We start from the raw sequence: 17,518 nt of genomic DNA, 5'->3' as shown, positions 1-17,518 counted from the left end.
ACTTCTGGTCTAAGACTCATCCACTCTCGAGGCTTCTCTTTTTCTTGAATACCCTTAAGCTGTTACTGATCTAAACACAGCATATTTTATTAAAAAAATAATCTATAGACTTTGGATGGTCCACAATATGTTAAAGAAACAAGGTCACAGTGAGTAAAGGGTAAGTTCACTGCTTGCAATCATTATCAATAAGAAATAAGCCTTTCTTTGTAGGCTGTAATTGTGATTCTCTTTCAGGCGCAAACAGTGTGATTGTATATGATGTAATGCTCTGATGAAATATGTTATGTAATATTTGTGAGAATCAGATCAGTGGTGTTTACATATTGCATAGGACGCAAGGATGAGTAAGCAAAATATGTAAAGGGCCCTTTCGAGTTGATCAGTGTACATTTTTTAGGATGTATTTTTCCAACTTCTGACAAAATTTAACAAAACCCCTCTTTAGCCCAGTCAGTGCAATCTGATAAAAAATATAACAGATACAATGCCTACCATAGCTGAATCAGAGTCATTCTAAACAAGCCTTACACTACTGTAACTAGATTTTGTAAAATAGAGGTTTTTGTCATAATGTCAAATGACAGAAAGAAACACTTATCATAATCTATTGTTGAAAATCTTGATTTTCATGAAAACAGGGCCTACTTCAAATGGCTGTTATTGACATGAATGTAGAAAAACTCATAGTTACAGATACACAAGACAAAGAGACTAGAGAGCAGCTCTCTGGGTCTGTAGTGTGTGCTTAATGCTGGCATCAGAATGTTACCATGTTCAGCTGTTTACCATGTTGGCATAGCTGCTAGGTAGCACTCAACATTTAGTACTGAGGTCGATGGGAATGGGATTTTTCTTTTTTGTATATTCTTTAGGTATCTCCTTTTTTCAATGATAATTGTGGCTCTACATTAAAGGTTGAGAAAACATTCAAAATATTTCAATTGATCCTGAGGGGAAAATAACGTGTGGACCAAATTGGTTGCAGTCGTCAATTCAATCGTTGTTGAGTCTAAACATTGTCAATACCTAATTTTGATGCAAGAGGAAAAGTCAAAGAATCCACAAAGTCATGAGGGATTATCCTAATTGCACACACTGTATATGAAGTGTCTCTATTGAAATTATAACTTGACAAGAGACAATCCAGCAAATACTGAATATAGTGAATTCAGCCTTTAACAGCAGATGGTTTCTTCCCGCAGTCCCTGAACAACTTTATTTTAAAAGTATTTGGCAATACAGCACACTGGAATACAATAGGGAAGGTTTAAAAGGTATCAAAGTTTGAATCACATCCAGCCTTTGTGAAAACCCAATTACTGGCCTCTGTGGTGTTGTGTGAGAGACAGATGAATGGACAGATGATGTCCTTTTTTTTAAGTATAATTATTCTGAACTGGAATCTTATTTCTTAATGATTTTGTTTTGAATTACGGTACAGTAACGGTGCAGGTTAATGGAGGATATTTGCCCAGAGAAAGTAGCCTACTGTGCTTTGACTGCTTCACGGCCTTAATGGTGGCTTGTAATTGCTCCATCACCCATACTAATGTGCACTCTATGCCCCTTTCAAAACAAAAACATTGCATTTCCTTTTTTTCTCATTGTGGGCCTGATTGTCACTGTCTGAGCATCGCAGCCAATAGAGTGAGGTCTCTCAGATCCAGGGAACAGCAAGAACAATGTCATATTCATAAGCAGAGACATCAGCTCTCCTCCTCATTACCACAGCACAGTCATGAATGGAGGCTTCTGTCCCCACAATCATGAAAGGACCTGTCATCTGTCTGTTTCTCCTAATTGACTGTTTACTACATTTCAACAGAGACAGACACATTTTCTATCGTCCTCAGTTTGTCATTCAGTTTGACACCACAGTACAAATCCCTTACATAGAAATGTCCCCAGTTTCTAGTTACTGCATGAGTCATAGTGATAGAATGTCTTTAGAGCCACTTGTGTGACCTTGACATTACAACCTCATACAGTATTTACTTCCAACTGTTACGCATGTGTTCAAAAACCCTTGTTCCCAGCACCCAAGGTTATGTTTTTAAGTAAGAGATTGTGTTCTTTCAGAAACTCCACACAACCAAGGATAGAAAAAGATTACTTCTTTATCTTCTAACATGCACCTCCATAACCAACTTCATTCTGTTGCTGACTTGCTCCAAACTCTGACTTGGAAGGACCAATACTAAAGTGAATTTTAAAGATCCTATTCAAAAAAGCAATCTCAAAAGGGAGCATGAAGATCGATCGCCGACGCACATTCACACACTTGCCATGCTTGGACAAGGTAGTTATGGTTAAAAACATTCCATTTACAGAGGGGAACTTCACTTCACACACACAGCAGCAACATTCAAAGCAGCTACAGCAGAGAAACACAGCCTGGAGGTGGGATGTCTTTTCTGAATGATAACAGCTGAGCCCACAAGCCATACTTTGTTACCAGTGGCTAAATTCCTTACATGCATTTGCTGCCAATTCTCTGCCAGCCCCTCCCTTTCTAACAGGAGGATTAGCTGCCACTGCATAAAGTAGTGCCATGCATTATCTAGCAATTAGAGTGAGGCTTATTAAGCAGAGTTTAATGTAAATGTAATGAGCAATAAATTCAATTTCTTTAAATAGAAGAGTTTATTATTGTTACAAATGATGTACTGTGGTGATCTCGAACGTACCGGCGATGAAATACTTCACAAGCGGGCACATATCAATGGGCCATTAAGTGCGGTGTTAAATTCATCCTGAAACATGGCACTATACTGTAAGTGCTATTTTATACCGTTTGTGACGAGAAGGCCACTTCAGTTGGCTATAGAGATAGCACTGATGTATGGCGGTTATATTCTATTCATAACAAGTAGAAGATGAAATTAGTGGAAATAGCAAACATTCTTAGGATTCAGCTTCACAACAATAGTTCTGCTGCTTTTCATCTTAACAAGTAACTGGAAGGCATAACCTCAGCTTTAGAAAGCTTTTTATAATTGTTGAAGTATTATAGATCGAAGGATAAATTAAATAATTGAGAAAGTAATTGACAGATACATGTAACTCTATAATGAAGATGATTTAGTTATGGTCCTAGTTAGAGGTGTCTATTAACTAAAGTACTTATTCCAGCGCTATACTTAAGTACAATTTGAATGTATTTGCAATTTAATATTTCTGTTTTGTGTTACTTTAATTCTTGTTTACTTCATTCAAGGCAAATACAGAATGTTTATTTGATATCTGCAGTCACTTTACAGAACATTTTAGACCCAAACCCATTCCCTGGCTAATAAAGAAAATGTATTTTAAACCTACTTTGTGTGAAAAAGGAGAATTTAGCTCATAGGTGAATGTTTCCGCGTAAATAGTATTCTGATACCCTAAGTATATTTTGATGTTTTATAGTTACATATTATTATAAAGCTAAATGTTGAATGAAGGGCTGAAGTGTACTAATGGTTGCTTGGTGCTTGTTTTTTTCTGGATATGTATACATATAGATGCAAAACTTTACAAATACTCCAAGGCACTCTCTTTAAAGAAACTGACGCATCAGAATTATTTTATGTCTAACATAAATATTCCATAAAGGCATTCACTACTTGTGTAAAAAGAGACAGCCTTGGAGTTTTCTATTATATTTGTGCTGTACTGAAGTATTTTTACTATTACTTAAATTCAGGATCTGAATACTTCTACTGGCTCTAGATAACCCTTAAAAATGCAAACAGGTATGGATGTACTCTCTGTAAGCCGCAATACGTACCACTGAAAGAGAAGAAGAAAAACACATAAGGAGATCAACACTTGTTTGGTAACTGAAAAACAAAAAAAACAAGCAAACCACCAAACACACACACTGTAAGCAAACACAGATTGAGGGCAGAGCAGCATACTGCTAGCAGATTTTCAGCAGTATCTGTTTCAAAGCCAAACCCCGCCATAAGCAGCAAGAGACGGACATCTTCAATTACTCCCCCTGTCACGTGCCAACTGGCAACCAAGAGCACTGTAACAACTGTATGTTTCCTTTTGTTTCTCTGTGATCCCGTCTCTCAGCGGCGCCTTGAGGCTTCATGACAGCTCGTATTGATCCACTTCACCATCACTCAGCCCTGACGAATGACTTTAAACTGGCAATAAATGGGATTATGCAACCTTCTGAAATTCGACCATCTGATATGCTACAACAGGCCCAGGAGCCGCAGGGGTAGAAATACTGGTACAATTATTTCTTGTTCAAATACAACATGTCAGCATTTCCTAACCAGATGCTCACCAGTGGCATGTTTTTAGATTTGCCAGTCTCACTGTACTGTAGGAACAACTTCCTGTTATGGTGCCCTGGCCTCTCTTTAATCAGCCCTCTTTCCATGGTTTCTTTCTAACAAACTGAACACCTATTGTGACAAGCAGCATCCAGTTAGCGGGCATGTTCTCCTCTCACCACATATCAGGACAAAGTTCAAATCCACTCATTCTGGATTATTAACAAAGGAAAATTGGAAGCTGTCAAAAAAACAGACTGTCAGCACTTCACAAAGCAAGAGCTTGGGCGGTATTTTTTCTCCCAGCAGCTGGCACAAAGACAATCAAACAAATGAAAAACCTGAGGTCAGATCAGACTTTCTCTGGCTTGGGGAATTTACCTGAACCATGAGACCGTGCTATCATTTTCCTGCTGCTGCAACCTTCGGAGTATTGAGCTCGAGGTTATTGCTCATTCATCATGCATTATTTTATTTGACTGAGAGGTTAATTAACTTAATGTGACAAGGAGAAGATACACAGTGCTGTAAATGACATTCAACTGCTATTCAACACTGGCCGTAATAAATTCAACAACTGTGAAATGTAAGCCTTGTAAGCAGTGAGGGTGGGGGGAAATCCCACTGTTAAAGACATTTCCTTAGTAACCTCAATTTAGGAGCAGGTTGCCAATCTCTCTCTCTCCCTCTCTCTCTGTCTCTCTCACGCATACACACACAAACCACACAGGCTTTTATGAGTTTCTGCATACCTGTTGATGGGTGATGCAGATACGAATGTATGTAGCCACTAATGGCAATTTCAGACACATTAAGGGAATCAATAAGAAGTCTCTCAAGTGGACTTCAAGTGTAAATCTCGCAACTGTTGCTTGCCATTTTAACAACCCGCGGATTGACAACACATGATGTCCATCCTACCTCTGGGAGGGATCTACAGTAAGGCGACTGCAGGCTGACATTTTAACCGCTTCTCAAGCAGTCAGTATTGTCAGCAGATAGGTTTTCCAGGAAAAAAAACTCTGACGCAGGCATCTCTGATGCAACCGCGGTGGAAAAACGGGGGAAATGATCGGACTTTGGGACTACAGTGGTTGCCCACATTTAGGCGTCACTGTTCATGCGGTTGTACGCTGTAAAAAATAAGAATGTAAATAAAGCCCTTACAGCGACATGGCAGATTTACATTTGCAGCCTCCCTGCCAGCAGCAGAAGTAAGGACTGCGGGAACACACGCTGGCATCAGAGGCTGCAGTTGTGCGGCCAGAGGACACTGTACGAGACCAGAGCTGCAATGCGTGTTTTTCTTCCAAAGCGCACCTGAAGCACACACTTGAGAGATTTGTATAGGTTGAGTTGAGAATATGGAGGATGATGCGGTATGACTTAAGATACAAGTGCGTTTGAGTCATGTTATGCCGGAGAATCGCTCTCATTTCACAATAAAAGAGCCACGATTCACTGTGCGTTGCCTCCAACTTGCCCTACAGGACTTAATACTGTACAAGCATTTCACCCGATTATCATACTTTGTCTCCGTCTAGTAATTGTGCAGCACTATAGTACTTTTTACAGCACTCCTCTGTAGTAGCCTATTGCAGTACAACTCAGGACAACACCCAGTACAATTAGCGCTCAAATTACGAGATAAGTAGCCCAACACAGCGTGGATATGTTGGGAGTCCACGGCGGAATCAAAATGATATAAAGTGATGCTGAGATTTCAGAGGAAGCTTGTGCGCATCTTGCGCGCAAACGCACCACAACTTCTCCCCGGTACTCCTATGGCTTTAGCTGTGTAAAGCGGGGGATTCTGCATCACAGACACACGCACACAAAACACCTCAAAACTTACCTTTTGAAAGAAACGCCACTGAAATCACGAAAACACAGAGAGGAATAGGGAGAGATCCGCTTCCCGTGATCGCCATGTTGGACACCTGCGTGAGACTGGCGGCGCTAAATCACCTAGAGACGGCCATGGGATGGAAATGTAGACACGAGAGGCGGAGGGAGGGCTCAAGCAGGGAGCCTGCTCTCATATTGGGCTGCATTATGTTGCAATGACATCTAGGCCTATAAAATAATATAGGAATATTACAGTCATATCTTAAATAAAATATGAAAACTCAGCGTATAGATTACTGCTCTAATTCCCAATAGGAAAATGGAAGGGATATTAAAGTAATAACATGGGAAGTGTGAAATACAATGGAGTGCGGTGAGGTAACTATAAACTCACCACGAGAACCACAGACTCTTTATTGGAATATTATAGTAATTTTCTTTTACGGTTATAGTCTGTTATTTCACGTGGGTGAGTAAGAGCAACCTATTCATCTGGCTGCGCCTAGGTTTTATAGCTGAAGCACAAATGAGAAAAGCATTTAGTTTATGTTTTTTATACAGTACAGTAGACAGCTCAATAGCAGTGTACGCTGCTGTTTGTTTAACAGAGTGTCTTCTACTCTGCTTGAGGACACTTTGAGGATGCAGATGTGTTTATCAACCACCTTTTAAAAATAAAACACACATTTGTGCTACTTTTGTATTATCATTTAAAACAAACTTTAAAATGTTGAGTTCAAAATGTATTCATTCCTTTATCATATTTTTCTTTAATGCATTTGCTTTTCCTCATTAGTATGAATTCAGCAATAATAATGAAATGAAAGCATTTCCTTTATTATTTGAAGGCAAAACATGCTTATAACAATCTCCATGGCCACACCTTTAACACTTTGAAAGAATGCACAATTTATCCTCTTTTGTATGTTTTTCTTGTTCAAAGAACAACCTTATTTTAATATTTGTAATAAACAAATCTATACCATGGATGAAATAACACTTTCGAGAGGAATCCACAGCCGAGTTTCTGCCCAATTTCATTTTTTTGGAAGGGAAGATTTGTGTGTATGTTAGTGTGATGGCCACAGCCACACAGGGTGAAACAATTACACTGCACCCTCACCATCAGTACTGCTTCAGTTCAGATGCAGTCAATCATGCCAATTATTAACACCAGACATTTGATTTAGGTAAACTCTTTACCATCGGACATTACTTAGTTAATTTTCAAACATTTTAGCACAGCTAAGTGTTTGTTTGTATTAATTACTTTTCTTTGTCTTTGAGTTAGCGTGGCCGTTGGGGGAGGTTACTTCCTGGTTCAGCAAAAGGCGTGGCTGAGCACTCATAAATACTGCAAGCAGCCAATTGGAACAAATTGGGACAAACCATCTGCTTCCATGTCGAAGGGGGGATTTGTGTTTTGTCAGTGTTCTTTTTGTATTCTGTTAATCTTAATTACCCCCTACTTTCAATTTGGTTGGGCCAAACCACTATATATATTTCTTGGTTGGTCATTTTGGGAGGTCAGTTAAGTTAAGTTGTTGTCATGTTTAGTTGGGGTATTCTCTGTTGACCTTTTATAGGCCTGGTTATTAGAGATTATTGGTTTATAATGTTTTCTGTGGATTTTTGGGTAAATAAAAAACCCAGTTTATTTAAACAACTCCTGTGTCCTGTTGCCTTACTGCTTGGTCCCTGACAGTTAGTATTTGTAAATGTTTTATGTACTCACTGAAGTGTAAATAAAGAAATGAACATGTGTGTGTGCTTAATGGACAGCAATGTTGATGCACGGTCATGTACAAACCAATATAGATTAAATCAAAATGAGACTGAGAATTGGGTTGATTGCCATGTTGGTATTTTACTGTAAATTGTGCATGCATAAACACAATAAGAGGAATTAAGTTGTAGGAATGGAAAATAAGAGAAAATAGTACTATTGTAAAAAAATGCTTTTAAGTGTTTCAAGGTGTTTTGAACAAATGTGCAAAATATTGAAAGGGATCTGTCATATTCACAGTTTAAAAATAAACAAGATGATGTGTTTTAATGTAATGTACTGTATGGTGAAACTTCACTCTTTCCAGTCCTTACTCAAAGAGTTCCCGGCTTCCTTTAAACTGCCTATTACATTTATACTTGAAACTGATACTTAGTGCTGAAGAGGTGGCACACTTCTCAAAATTGGATAACAAAATCACATTTCACAATTTATAATGGTACTGCTTGAATGGAAATGAAACTCTGTAGTAGATTATTAATAAGGGTGACAAATTCAACTCATCTCTCTGTGTGTTTGTGTGCTTTAGTGTTGCAGCCCTCCCCAACACATTCTCACCTGAAACAGCACATTTGGAATATCTTGTGGGAATCACGGTGCTACAGAAAAACCATGCATGACAACGTTGAATTTCATTTCCCTTTTTCATTGTGTCAAGACAGCACAAAGGCTGCTAATTGCACAATCTATTCTCTGAGACTGTGTGTCAGTCCTCATTCCATGGATGAGTAGATAGCATTTAGAGCTGCACTCTAATGCTGCAGCCGTCCCTATCACTACAGATTGAATTCCACACATCAAATTTATTTCAGATGTTATTATCTGTGGCAGCTTGCCAGTTCTGCCTGCCACTCACACTACGTCTCCACAAGGTGTTTTCTGCTCACAGCTTAGGCCGGTCTGCTTTATTTTCCGACAGCATATCATTGGTGCATCAGTCTGCACCTGGTGGAGATGTGCTCACTAAGTTATATTTTCACATTTTGCATTTTTCTTGGATTTGTAATAATTCGATTTACAGTACGCCTGATGTTACATATGAGTTCCTGTGCAGCCACGACATCCCACACTACTCCCAACTTTTGTTTTCACTCTCTGGTGATTCACCACTTGTCTGCATGGGATTCCTTTGCTCATGAGAATAGATTGGGTTCCTGGGTCTCTCTGAGAAGAGAAGCCCAGCGTCTCTGTCTCCACGAGCAGGATGAATAATGGATGGGAATGGATCCGATGACTGAACTGCTTCATTTGGATACTCTGTAGTAATGGCCATGCATAGATCCCCCCGTGTTATGTGTACGGTAGTGTATGCTCACTCTGCGTATCATGCAAGGAATGGTCATGCAGCTTGCAAGAGGTTAAGTAGTTTATTTTGAAAATGTTGCCTATGAGCAGACTACTGGTGGTGCCATTTAAGAGGGCAGCCATCTGTATTTTTTATTTAAATTAGTAGGGAAAGTGGTAAAAGATTTTCACCAAGGCCTCTTTCTCAGTTAATGTTTAATTAGAAAGGCAATGGTTTTAAATTAAGATTTCTTTCCCCCTTGGAATGAAATCAATCAAATTAACGGAAATTGAATTATTTGAGATGGTAATCTACTTAGGCAAACCATTCACCATGAAAATGTTTTCCTCCTGTTGTAAACGAAAGAATAATTGAATCAGACCCTTGTAAGTGACCCTGAATAGCTGAGCAAGAACAAGGCTTATTGAAATGAAATGTAGATTCTCTTATCCTTAGACCACATAAGTGAACAGGCAGGCAGTATGTTAAATTCAATTTACCACACATAATATGTACACAGACTCACACGTGTATGAAATGTTATATAGCAGGAGAGAACAGAGTGCAGTATAATGAACTGTAATGTATGCGGAAATGTGTGTTAGCAAGTCTCTGCCCTGTCCAGATCCACAAAAGTCCGATTTTTTAAGAATTATTTTAGCACAACAGCATTTATAAAGAAGAATAGTGCTCGTAGATTTCTGTCTCTTTCCCCTCCCTTAGCAAATTATTACAGGATATTATATTCCAAATATATCACCACAGGTCATCAATTCTTTATACCTTCAAGGGATGAATCATGTGCACTCAATTGGTTTCCTGCTTTTTTTTTGTTACATGAAGGACCCACTTGTAAATCACATTAATGTATTATGTCTTGAGAAAGGAAATCTTATTTTTGCAAAATGTACAGGAGAATTTTGACATGATATTTCTTAATAATTTAAAAAGTAGGTTACAATACATTGAGTGTATGATATGTCATCAAAACCATAATTTCATTGTGAATTCAGAAAGCTTGTTTGGTTAATCTGCAAACACACCTGCATGCACACATCCATACATGTTGTGCCTCCGTTTATTTGAAGCAACAATATTCTTTTTAAACATCAATAAATGTAATGTATTTAATTGGCATATAGTAATGACATTCATCATTCTCCGTCTTTTCCCCAGCAAACAACACGCATATACCTAATTGTTAGACACATGCTTCACATTTTATCAGCCAATGCACGCACAGGCAATTTTGTATCCGACCAAATACAGAGACATACAGCAGGTGATTGTAATAAATCATGAGTCACATGGTACCTTACAGAGGCTTAAAGGTAATACATTTGTCAGGGTATAATGTATGTCAAGTTTGCTGGATGGGCCTGCGTGTGCCTTTCTTGTCTCTATATGTGTGGAAGAGAAATATTGTTTCAGTCCTATATTGGTCTGTACACTGAAAAGCTGTCTAACTCACATTTTGTGGCCATTTCAACCCTCCCAAGAGCTTGAGAGGATGTTATTGACCTACTTACAGCTTGTATCTGTTTCAAGAGGTCTCTAATTTAACATATTTGAACTGTTTTCCATTACTTAAAGATTATTGAAAACATGTATCCATTATCCGATATTCACATTTTGAACAATAATGAAACATAATGTTTGAACCTTTTATCCTTTTCACCAACTATTTAAGCCATCCTTTTAGCCAATATTATTATATTGGTTCTTTTTAACAACTATCATTAACCATTTATAGTTTTTGCTAACTACTGTATTTCCACCATTTTCCATTCCTTTTAGCTAACTTTTTCAGCTATTTATTAATGTAGCTAAATGTCAACCTTTCATCCTTTAGCTAAATATTTTGACAGTGTATTCTTTACTTTTAGATCAAAGTTTCATACAATCCCAATATGGGTGTTCTCAACTTTACTCATTAGACATGTATTTTTAAACTAAATTGTAATTCGTTTTTTGTTGTTTTAATCAATTGTGCTACTCTTTCCATGAATCCCTTGACAACTACATATGCCATTTGTGGTAGAGGTGAGTTTAAAATGTAGCCACTGAGCAGTTTAAAGGATGTATTACAGACCTTTAAATGGGTCATTTCCCCCTGGGATGATACACCATTAACATAAAAAATACTCCTATCATCATACATACAGATACACACTCAAAATCACAATGAAGAATTTTCTCAACAGGAATTATGAGAATAATAAAAGGACAGAGCTTTATGATTTCATATTGAAAAATAAAACCAGTACATGTATTGCAATTGTCACGCTTTACTGGAATTATAAGCACAGTTGGAACACCTGGCAGAAAATACATGCAACAGACAGAACAGCATCATGCAGGGTCAGGGTCATTAGCATCAAACTGTCCATGACTCTCACAGCTGGGAGCAAAACGGCTGGTGGCTACCTAATGAACAACACCATGCCCACAATGTTCCACATTAGGTTAAGAGTGTAATAAATATAAATAAATATAACAAGTACATTTAGGCATGAGCCATGTTTGTGTATTAGTGTGTACGTGTGTAAATATAAACAGAAATTTGAAACAATACTAAACCAAACCTGTTCTTTTCACCTTCTCCTTTTCTTCTCCTTTTGGCTTTTTTTTTAAAATAATGAATTACTATTTTTCATTAAATTATTTTATTTTCCCATGCTGTCCCCTGTTATCTTTCTGTGACATTTTCTGTTTCCTAAATACATTGGTATACAACAATTGGTGTTGCTTTGAGTGTCAAATTGTGTACATGGTGCAAGTTAGTGAACAAATATAAAAAAAGGTTAAGAGTGAAATTAAAGCTCAGAAATAGCGAAACACACATTAATTTGAAGACAACATAAAAAACCAGACAAAACAAAGGAACTTCCAACTAGCGGTGCTCCAAAGCACTAAAGCAGACACGGATACTGTTCCAGACGTCAGTTTAAAGTCATTACTGCCCTTCCTTTGAATAGCGTTAACTCAAAGTAAGGACTAAGACACAGTTTCATTCTAATTAGGCAGAAAGATCTCGTAAACTCAGTATGTATCTCCCAAAATCCAAAGGAATGATTTGACACCAGTGTCAAATTAGCTTATCACTTATAGAGGCCACTTTATTCTGAAGACCTGCAGTACAGTACCGTGTCAAACCCATGTCAACGTCCGGATTACAATTATTGATCTGCTTGTGTAGTTCATTCAACTTGTGAAACACTAAACATCACTATTAATTCATTAATTTTATGCTGGTTTTCACTTTGTAACTTATAATTTAAGCCCATATTTCCCCCCAGGTCTGTCCTGCTTAATTGAAATGAAAACACTGCAGAATACACACCAAAGACCAACTGAGTAGGAATCAAACCTCAGAAAATCCAATAAAAATTATTTAACCTTGACAGTGCATGCAGCAATCATCTGTAATCCAATTGGATACACAAATTAGTCTCTAAGACTATGCTTTCACACATCAAAATTACAATTACTGAAATCAAAGACACAATAATATATCAAATCACCTCTTCATATTTTTTTTCAACCCTGACTGAAAATGTTCTGAAAAACAGGTTAATTAAAAGGTTAATATCTTTCAACCCCTTTTAGAGAGGCGGTTTACTAGACAGATGTTCAAAGCAGACCAAACCTCCTGGAGAGTCAATACTGTCTAGTGTCTAATCATTCCTAAGAAACTATCGTTTTTCAACAGAGCATATTGTATCTATCGTACACTTAAAGAAACAAAAGGCCTTCAATTGTAATTAATAAGAGGGATTCCATGATGTTATCTTCTCCACTGTTGTTGATTTCAAATAGATGTCATTGACTGCTATTGAAGCACTGACTGTTTGACCCCAGATTACATTTCAGCTTTAATTGAACTCTCAGATCCAGAAAGCCCTCAGGAAATCTCCGGCTCAGATTACAGACAAAGGTGATGGGAGCATTTGCACGGCAGTACCCTTGTTTGTTTGTTTGTAGCCTTTATTTAACCAGGTGAAAAATCCCATTGAGATCAACGATCTCTTTTTCAAGGGAGACCTGCAGTACATTGGTAAACAACAGAAAACAAAAAGGACATCACAACATAATTACAGGGGTATAAATTAGCAACCTATTCACAATGACAGGTATCTAATAACATTTCATCCAGCCATAACATTTACCCTTAACTGGAGATAACATCTGACAAGAAAACAATAATGCTATATCTAATTGTAATACAACACTTGATGAAATTAGCTTGAATCCTGTTGCTTTCTTGTTTTTTGTATGTCTTGCTAAGTAGGCATTATAGACAGGGGTGCACATAACTGGTACGCAGGTACGCATGCGCGGCAACAATCTGAAATGCGTACCGTCACGTGTGTCACAAAGCGCATTTGCGTACCGACGTAAATGTGAAGCTTTTCCAGAAGGCGGTTAGTTCACCGGACGACAGAGTCGGTCTCCGTGTGCACAGACAGGGCTGCTGTTAACGTCGGTCTGTACAGCAGCCCTGCGCTAAAACAGCTGATCACAACGTTCACACGCGCCGCGGTCACGAAGCTCTGTACTCTACTGACGCCACCCCCCCCCGTTGACAATCGCGAAGCGGTGTACTCCACTGACGCCCCCCCCCCCCCCCCCCCCCCCCCGTTAACAATGGTCAGAAGTTGGAGTACCAAACACTGACTCCAGGTACTCATCTGAGGACCTCACTGAGAAAGTTGTGTGCACCCCTGATTATAGAAGCAGTATAGGCCTATATGAGTTTTTATTTCAGCTTTAATTTGATGGTTTAATTAGATACTGGCCCAGTTACTGGCCTGTAAACGGTTTTATAATGTCCTAATTTCCATATAGAAATTCATTGTTATTTTAATATTACACTACAATGTCTTGTGCATTCTCTGTTATGCCCAGCAGGCTAAAAGATAACCACAATTACTGGATTATTCTCTATTGTATTTGCTTTTTGGTTGAAATGTGTGGATATTGTTTTATTTTATTGAACTTGCAGTCTTGAATGTGACTATTGGGTGGCTTGTGTGACTATTAACTGTTGTGCTTTTCTAAACAGACAGCACAGATATTTATTGAGATTTTTCTGTAAATGTTCTTGTATATTTTATGAGTCATGTACAACACATAAGCACACATGCACCTTACATGTTCACATGTTGATTTACCGTCAGTTTCATACCCTAACCAGGGCATCAAATTAGCTTCAGTGAGATGCCCTATATAAATGACAATGGTTGCATTTGTTTTCCTGTTTGTCCAACCTTGTCTGTATTATTCCTGGGAAATTTGCTAAAAAGAAAAAAATAACAATACATCCAGTTTCAGTAATTCACACAGTCCTAAAAGTCTACTGTTATTCACTTTTTAAATCAGCTGCTGTGTGGAGGACACAGCTCATCGAGCAACAGTCTTAGCATTACAGATTAGTTTTCCTCCCCTGTGTTTAAAAAAGTTCCCTTATTTAATAAATGAAAGGGGCTCTTGATACAAACAGACAGGAATTCATCAGGTGTGAAAAGCAGTGTTTTAGCCAGGTTTAATTGGGTCTCATTTTATTTTTCTCTATGCTCTTTTATTCTTTTGGGATAAAGGATACATTAGGCAGGTTACACTGAGTTTAGTAAAAAAATGTGCGAGTATGCATCGTGTAAGTATGCATGTTCATTTCTAAAGATGCTCAATACAAAGCCTGTGTACTAATCAATCCTTTTCACAGCCTAAATAGTTGTTTTTTTAATTACATGGCCTCCACCAAAGCCAGACCTTTGTTAGATTTGTATTCTTTCACATCATTTCATACCTATTCAATATGAGGTGGTGTGTCTTCAATTAAAATCTTCTCTAGTTCATTGTGAATATACATTTATAGCAAATGCAATGGACAGTGTCAGACATGGTTCATAATAATGAATTCATTCAAATGCTTGCGTCCACTCTAAAGGTTTAAACATAGCCAAACAATACCAGAGCAGTGAGGTATGAAGGAGAAAACTTCTCTATAGGCAGATCTCAGCAGTCCACTGTGTCATAAGGCTTGCAGTGCTTTGCAAAAAGGCAGCTGACACACACTGTAAGCAAAGAAAAAACACAAGTAACCGGCTCAAAGTGAGAACAGCCCGATGTTGAGACAGTCCACCTGACTGTATTATCGTTGTAATGTGTAACAACAGAGCATTAGAGCAGTGTTTGCCATTATTTCATACAGTATACTGGGCAGTGTGAATTGTGGTATACCAATGCCTCTATATTGATTAACTACAACATTAAAATAGTGTTACATGTGCTCATTACTGATAAACAACATACAGTATATCATAATCTGACAACATAACAATGTTTAAGGAGACATTCTGCATAATGATGACTTTTACGTTTAATACTTTAATTACATTTTGATACAAATATTTTTGTACCTTTACTTATGAATGATTTATTGTATTTACTCATTGTAAATTAAAAGAGGCCATGAGATACAGTATGATGAGACAATGCATTTGGTTTAATTAACTAATTTGCACACTGAATTATTCAAATCACAAGCAGGGGAGAATGATGGCTTGTGTTTATACAGTGACCCTAATTATCAAAAACTTCATTAGCAACATGCCCTGTCCTGGTATGTTGGCCTCATCATGTCTGTCATGTCGGCAGAATTAACACTTGTGAGGCCTATCAGAATAACATCATGTATAATGCTCCAGTGTTTGACTGAGCACACATTAATTAAGGAATTTTAAAATGGCATTCACATATTTGGATATATCCCAAAGCTCAGCAGTTTGAGCATAATCCCCCTGGAATGCAGACATCATGTGGCTATAATGAAAACATGAATAATAACATATTTTAAACCTCCAAAGAACATTCTTCTCTCCAGCTTTTCACCTTACAAATACAATCACAAATAATGTACGTGTGTTGGTCAATTTATCTAAAAGTAAAATGTAATAGGTAAGTAATTAGCTAAATAAACAGATATTGCACATTATTAACAAATATGTTACCCATATTTTTTTAGATGCTTCTATATAGCGAAGATTGTGCATTTTTATTTATATAACAAGATTCAATTATTATGTTTTTTTAAAAATCAGTTTGAATCCATTTGAGATAAAGTACATCTGCCTGGGAGTAATCACCTCACTTCAAATTGTTCTGGTTACTACAGAAAACAAAACTACCCTTTTCTTCTACTGTAAATTGGTCATAATTGTCACAAAACAAGCCTGAATCTTTTACGAATTTCAATAGCAAAATAATCATTCTGCTCACTTTATTAATTATTACTTCAGCTCAAAAGGATGAAACCAAGCTCTAATTCATATGAATTTCTGCTTTGTAAAACAAGTTATCCACAAACATAAAAAGGTTTCTTTGTTTCTTGTTGCTCTCAATATTAATCGTTACATAGTTTTGACGCACAAAAATCTAACCTCCTAAACTCTTTATGTTTTTTCTGTGTTTGTGAGCGACAATTTACTGTAGAATATTTTCTAAAACGTTTCCTTGCGGAACATAAAAAGCTAAAATCAGTGGAGGTCTTTAGGATTGACATGGGGAGCCCGCTGGCCTCTGCTCATCCCTCTCCTCCCCTGCCTGGCCTCGAGATACTCCCGTACTCATCCTCGACCTGACCTTTGGTTTGATGTCTTGCAGCTGGATGTCCAGTGGCAGGCTTTAAAGGCGAGATAAAAATACTGGACATGGCTGGCAGACATTAATTGACTTTTTCTGTGAAAAAACTAGGTCTTCTAAAGCTCTACTTGCAATGCTAGGATCGAGGTTTATCACAGTCATTCCATTAATACTTATCACATGGTTGGGCTTTATCAATTGCTTCAGTAGGTTAATATTGATGAAGTGCAAAGATAGACTCCATCAACATGCTGTTTTGGTTAGGCTCAACGTAAGTCACCACGATCTCAAATCTATATGACGTCTGCTGCTGTATTGAAAGAACATCACAACCGACCAGAAGTAAAGACCTTAACTGTATTCTAAATTGCCAGAAAAAGCCAAAATGTCCTACTGAATTAAAGGGAAAGTGAATAATGCAAAAAAAATTAAAAGACAAAAATAATGCTTATTTGGGTTGAATTTACCATTTAGTAGCAAGAAGTGAAAAGAAGGAGAATAAGTAATTTTACTAGACATAATGATAGTTTTCTGCAATTGTTAGCCTTTTTCTTGAGAAATACTGAATACTTTCTCACAACTAAGAATTCATTTTAAAGGAATTGGTTGACATGTTGAGGTTTTTTTGTTTGTAAGAGTTATAAGCAAAATACAAGCAAACAAGGAATATGTGCTGTTGTG

At 37.5% G+C, this 17,518-nt stretch overlaps 1 protein-coding gene across 1 annotated transcript in view; it reads right to left on the bottom strand.

Annotated features, from left to right (window-relative positions):
* cadm1b (cell adhesion molecule 1b) overlaps positions 1–6,236 on the bottom strand; it is a 130,057-nt gene extending 123,821 nt beyond the window's left edge. The window contains exon 1 of the mRNA XM_034112938.1: positions 6,130–6,236. Coding sequence (XP_033968829.1) covers positions 6,130–6,205 — 76 coding nt within the window. The 5' untranslated portion in view covers positions 6,206–6,236. The remainder of the gene's footprint in view (positions 1–6,129) is intronic.
* Positions 6,237–17,518: the final 11,282 nt, after the last annotated feature.

This window comes from Trematomus bernacchii, unplaced genomic scaffold (genome assembly GCF_902827165.1).
Source record: "Trematomus bernacchii unplaced genomic scaffold, fTreBer1.1, whole genome shotgun sequence".
In the NCBI taxonomy this organism is placed as follows: Eukaryota; Metazoa; Chordata; class Actinopteri; order Perciformes; family Nototheniidae; genus Trematomus; species Trematomus bernacchii.
Note: the sequence above shows the minus strand (reverse complement) of the source record. Positions and strands in the feature narration are given on the sequence as shown.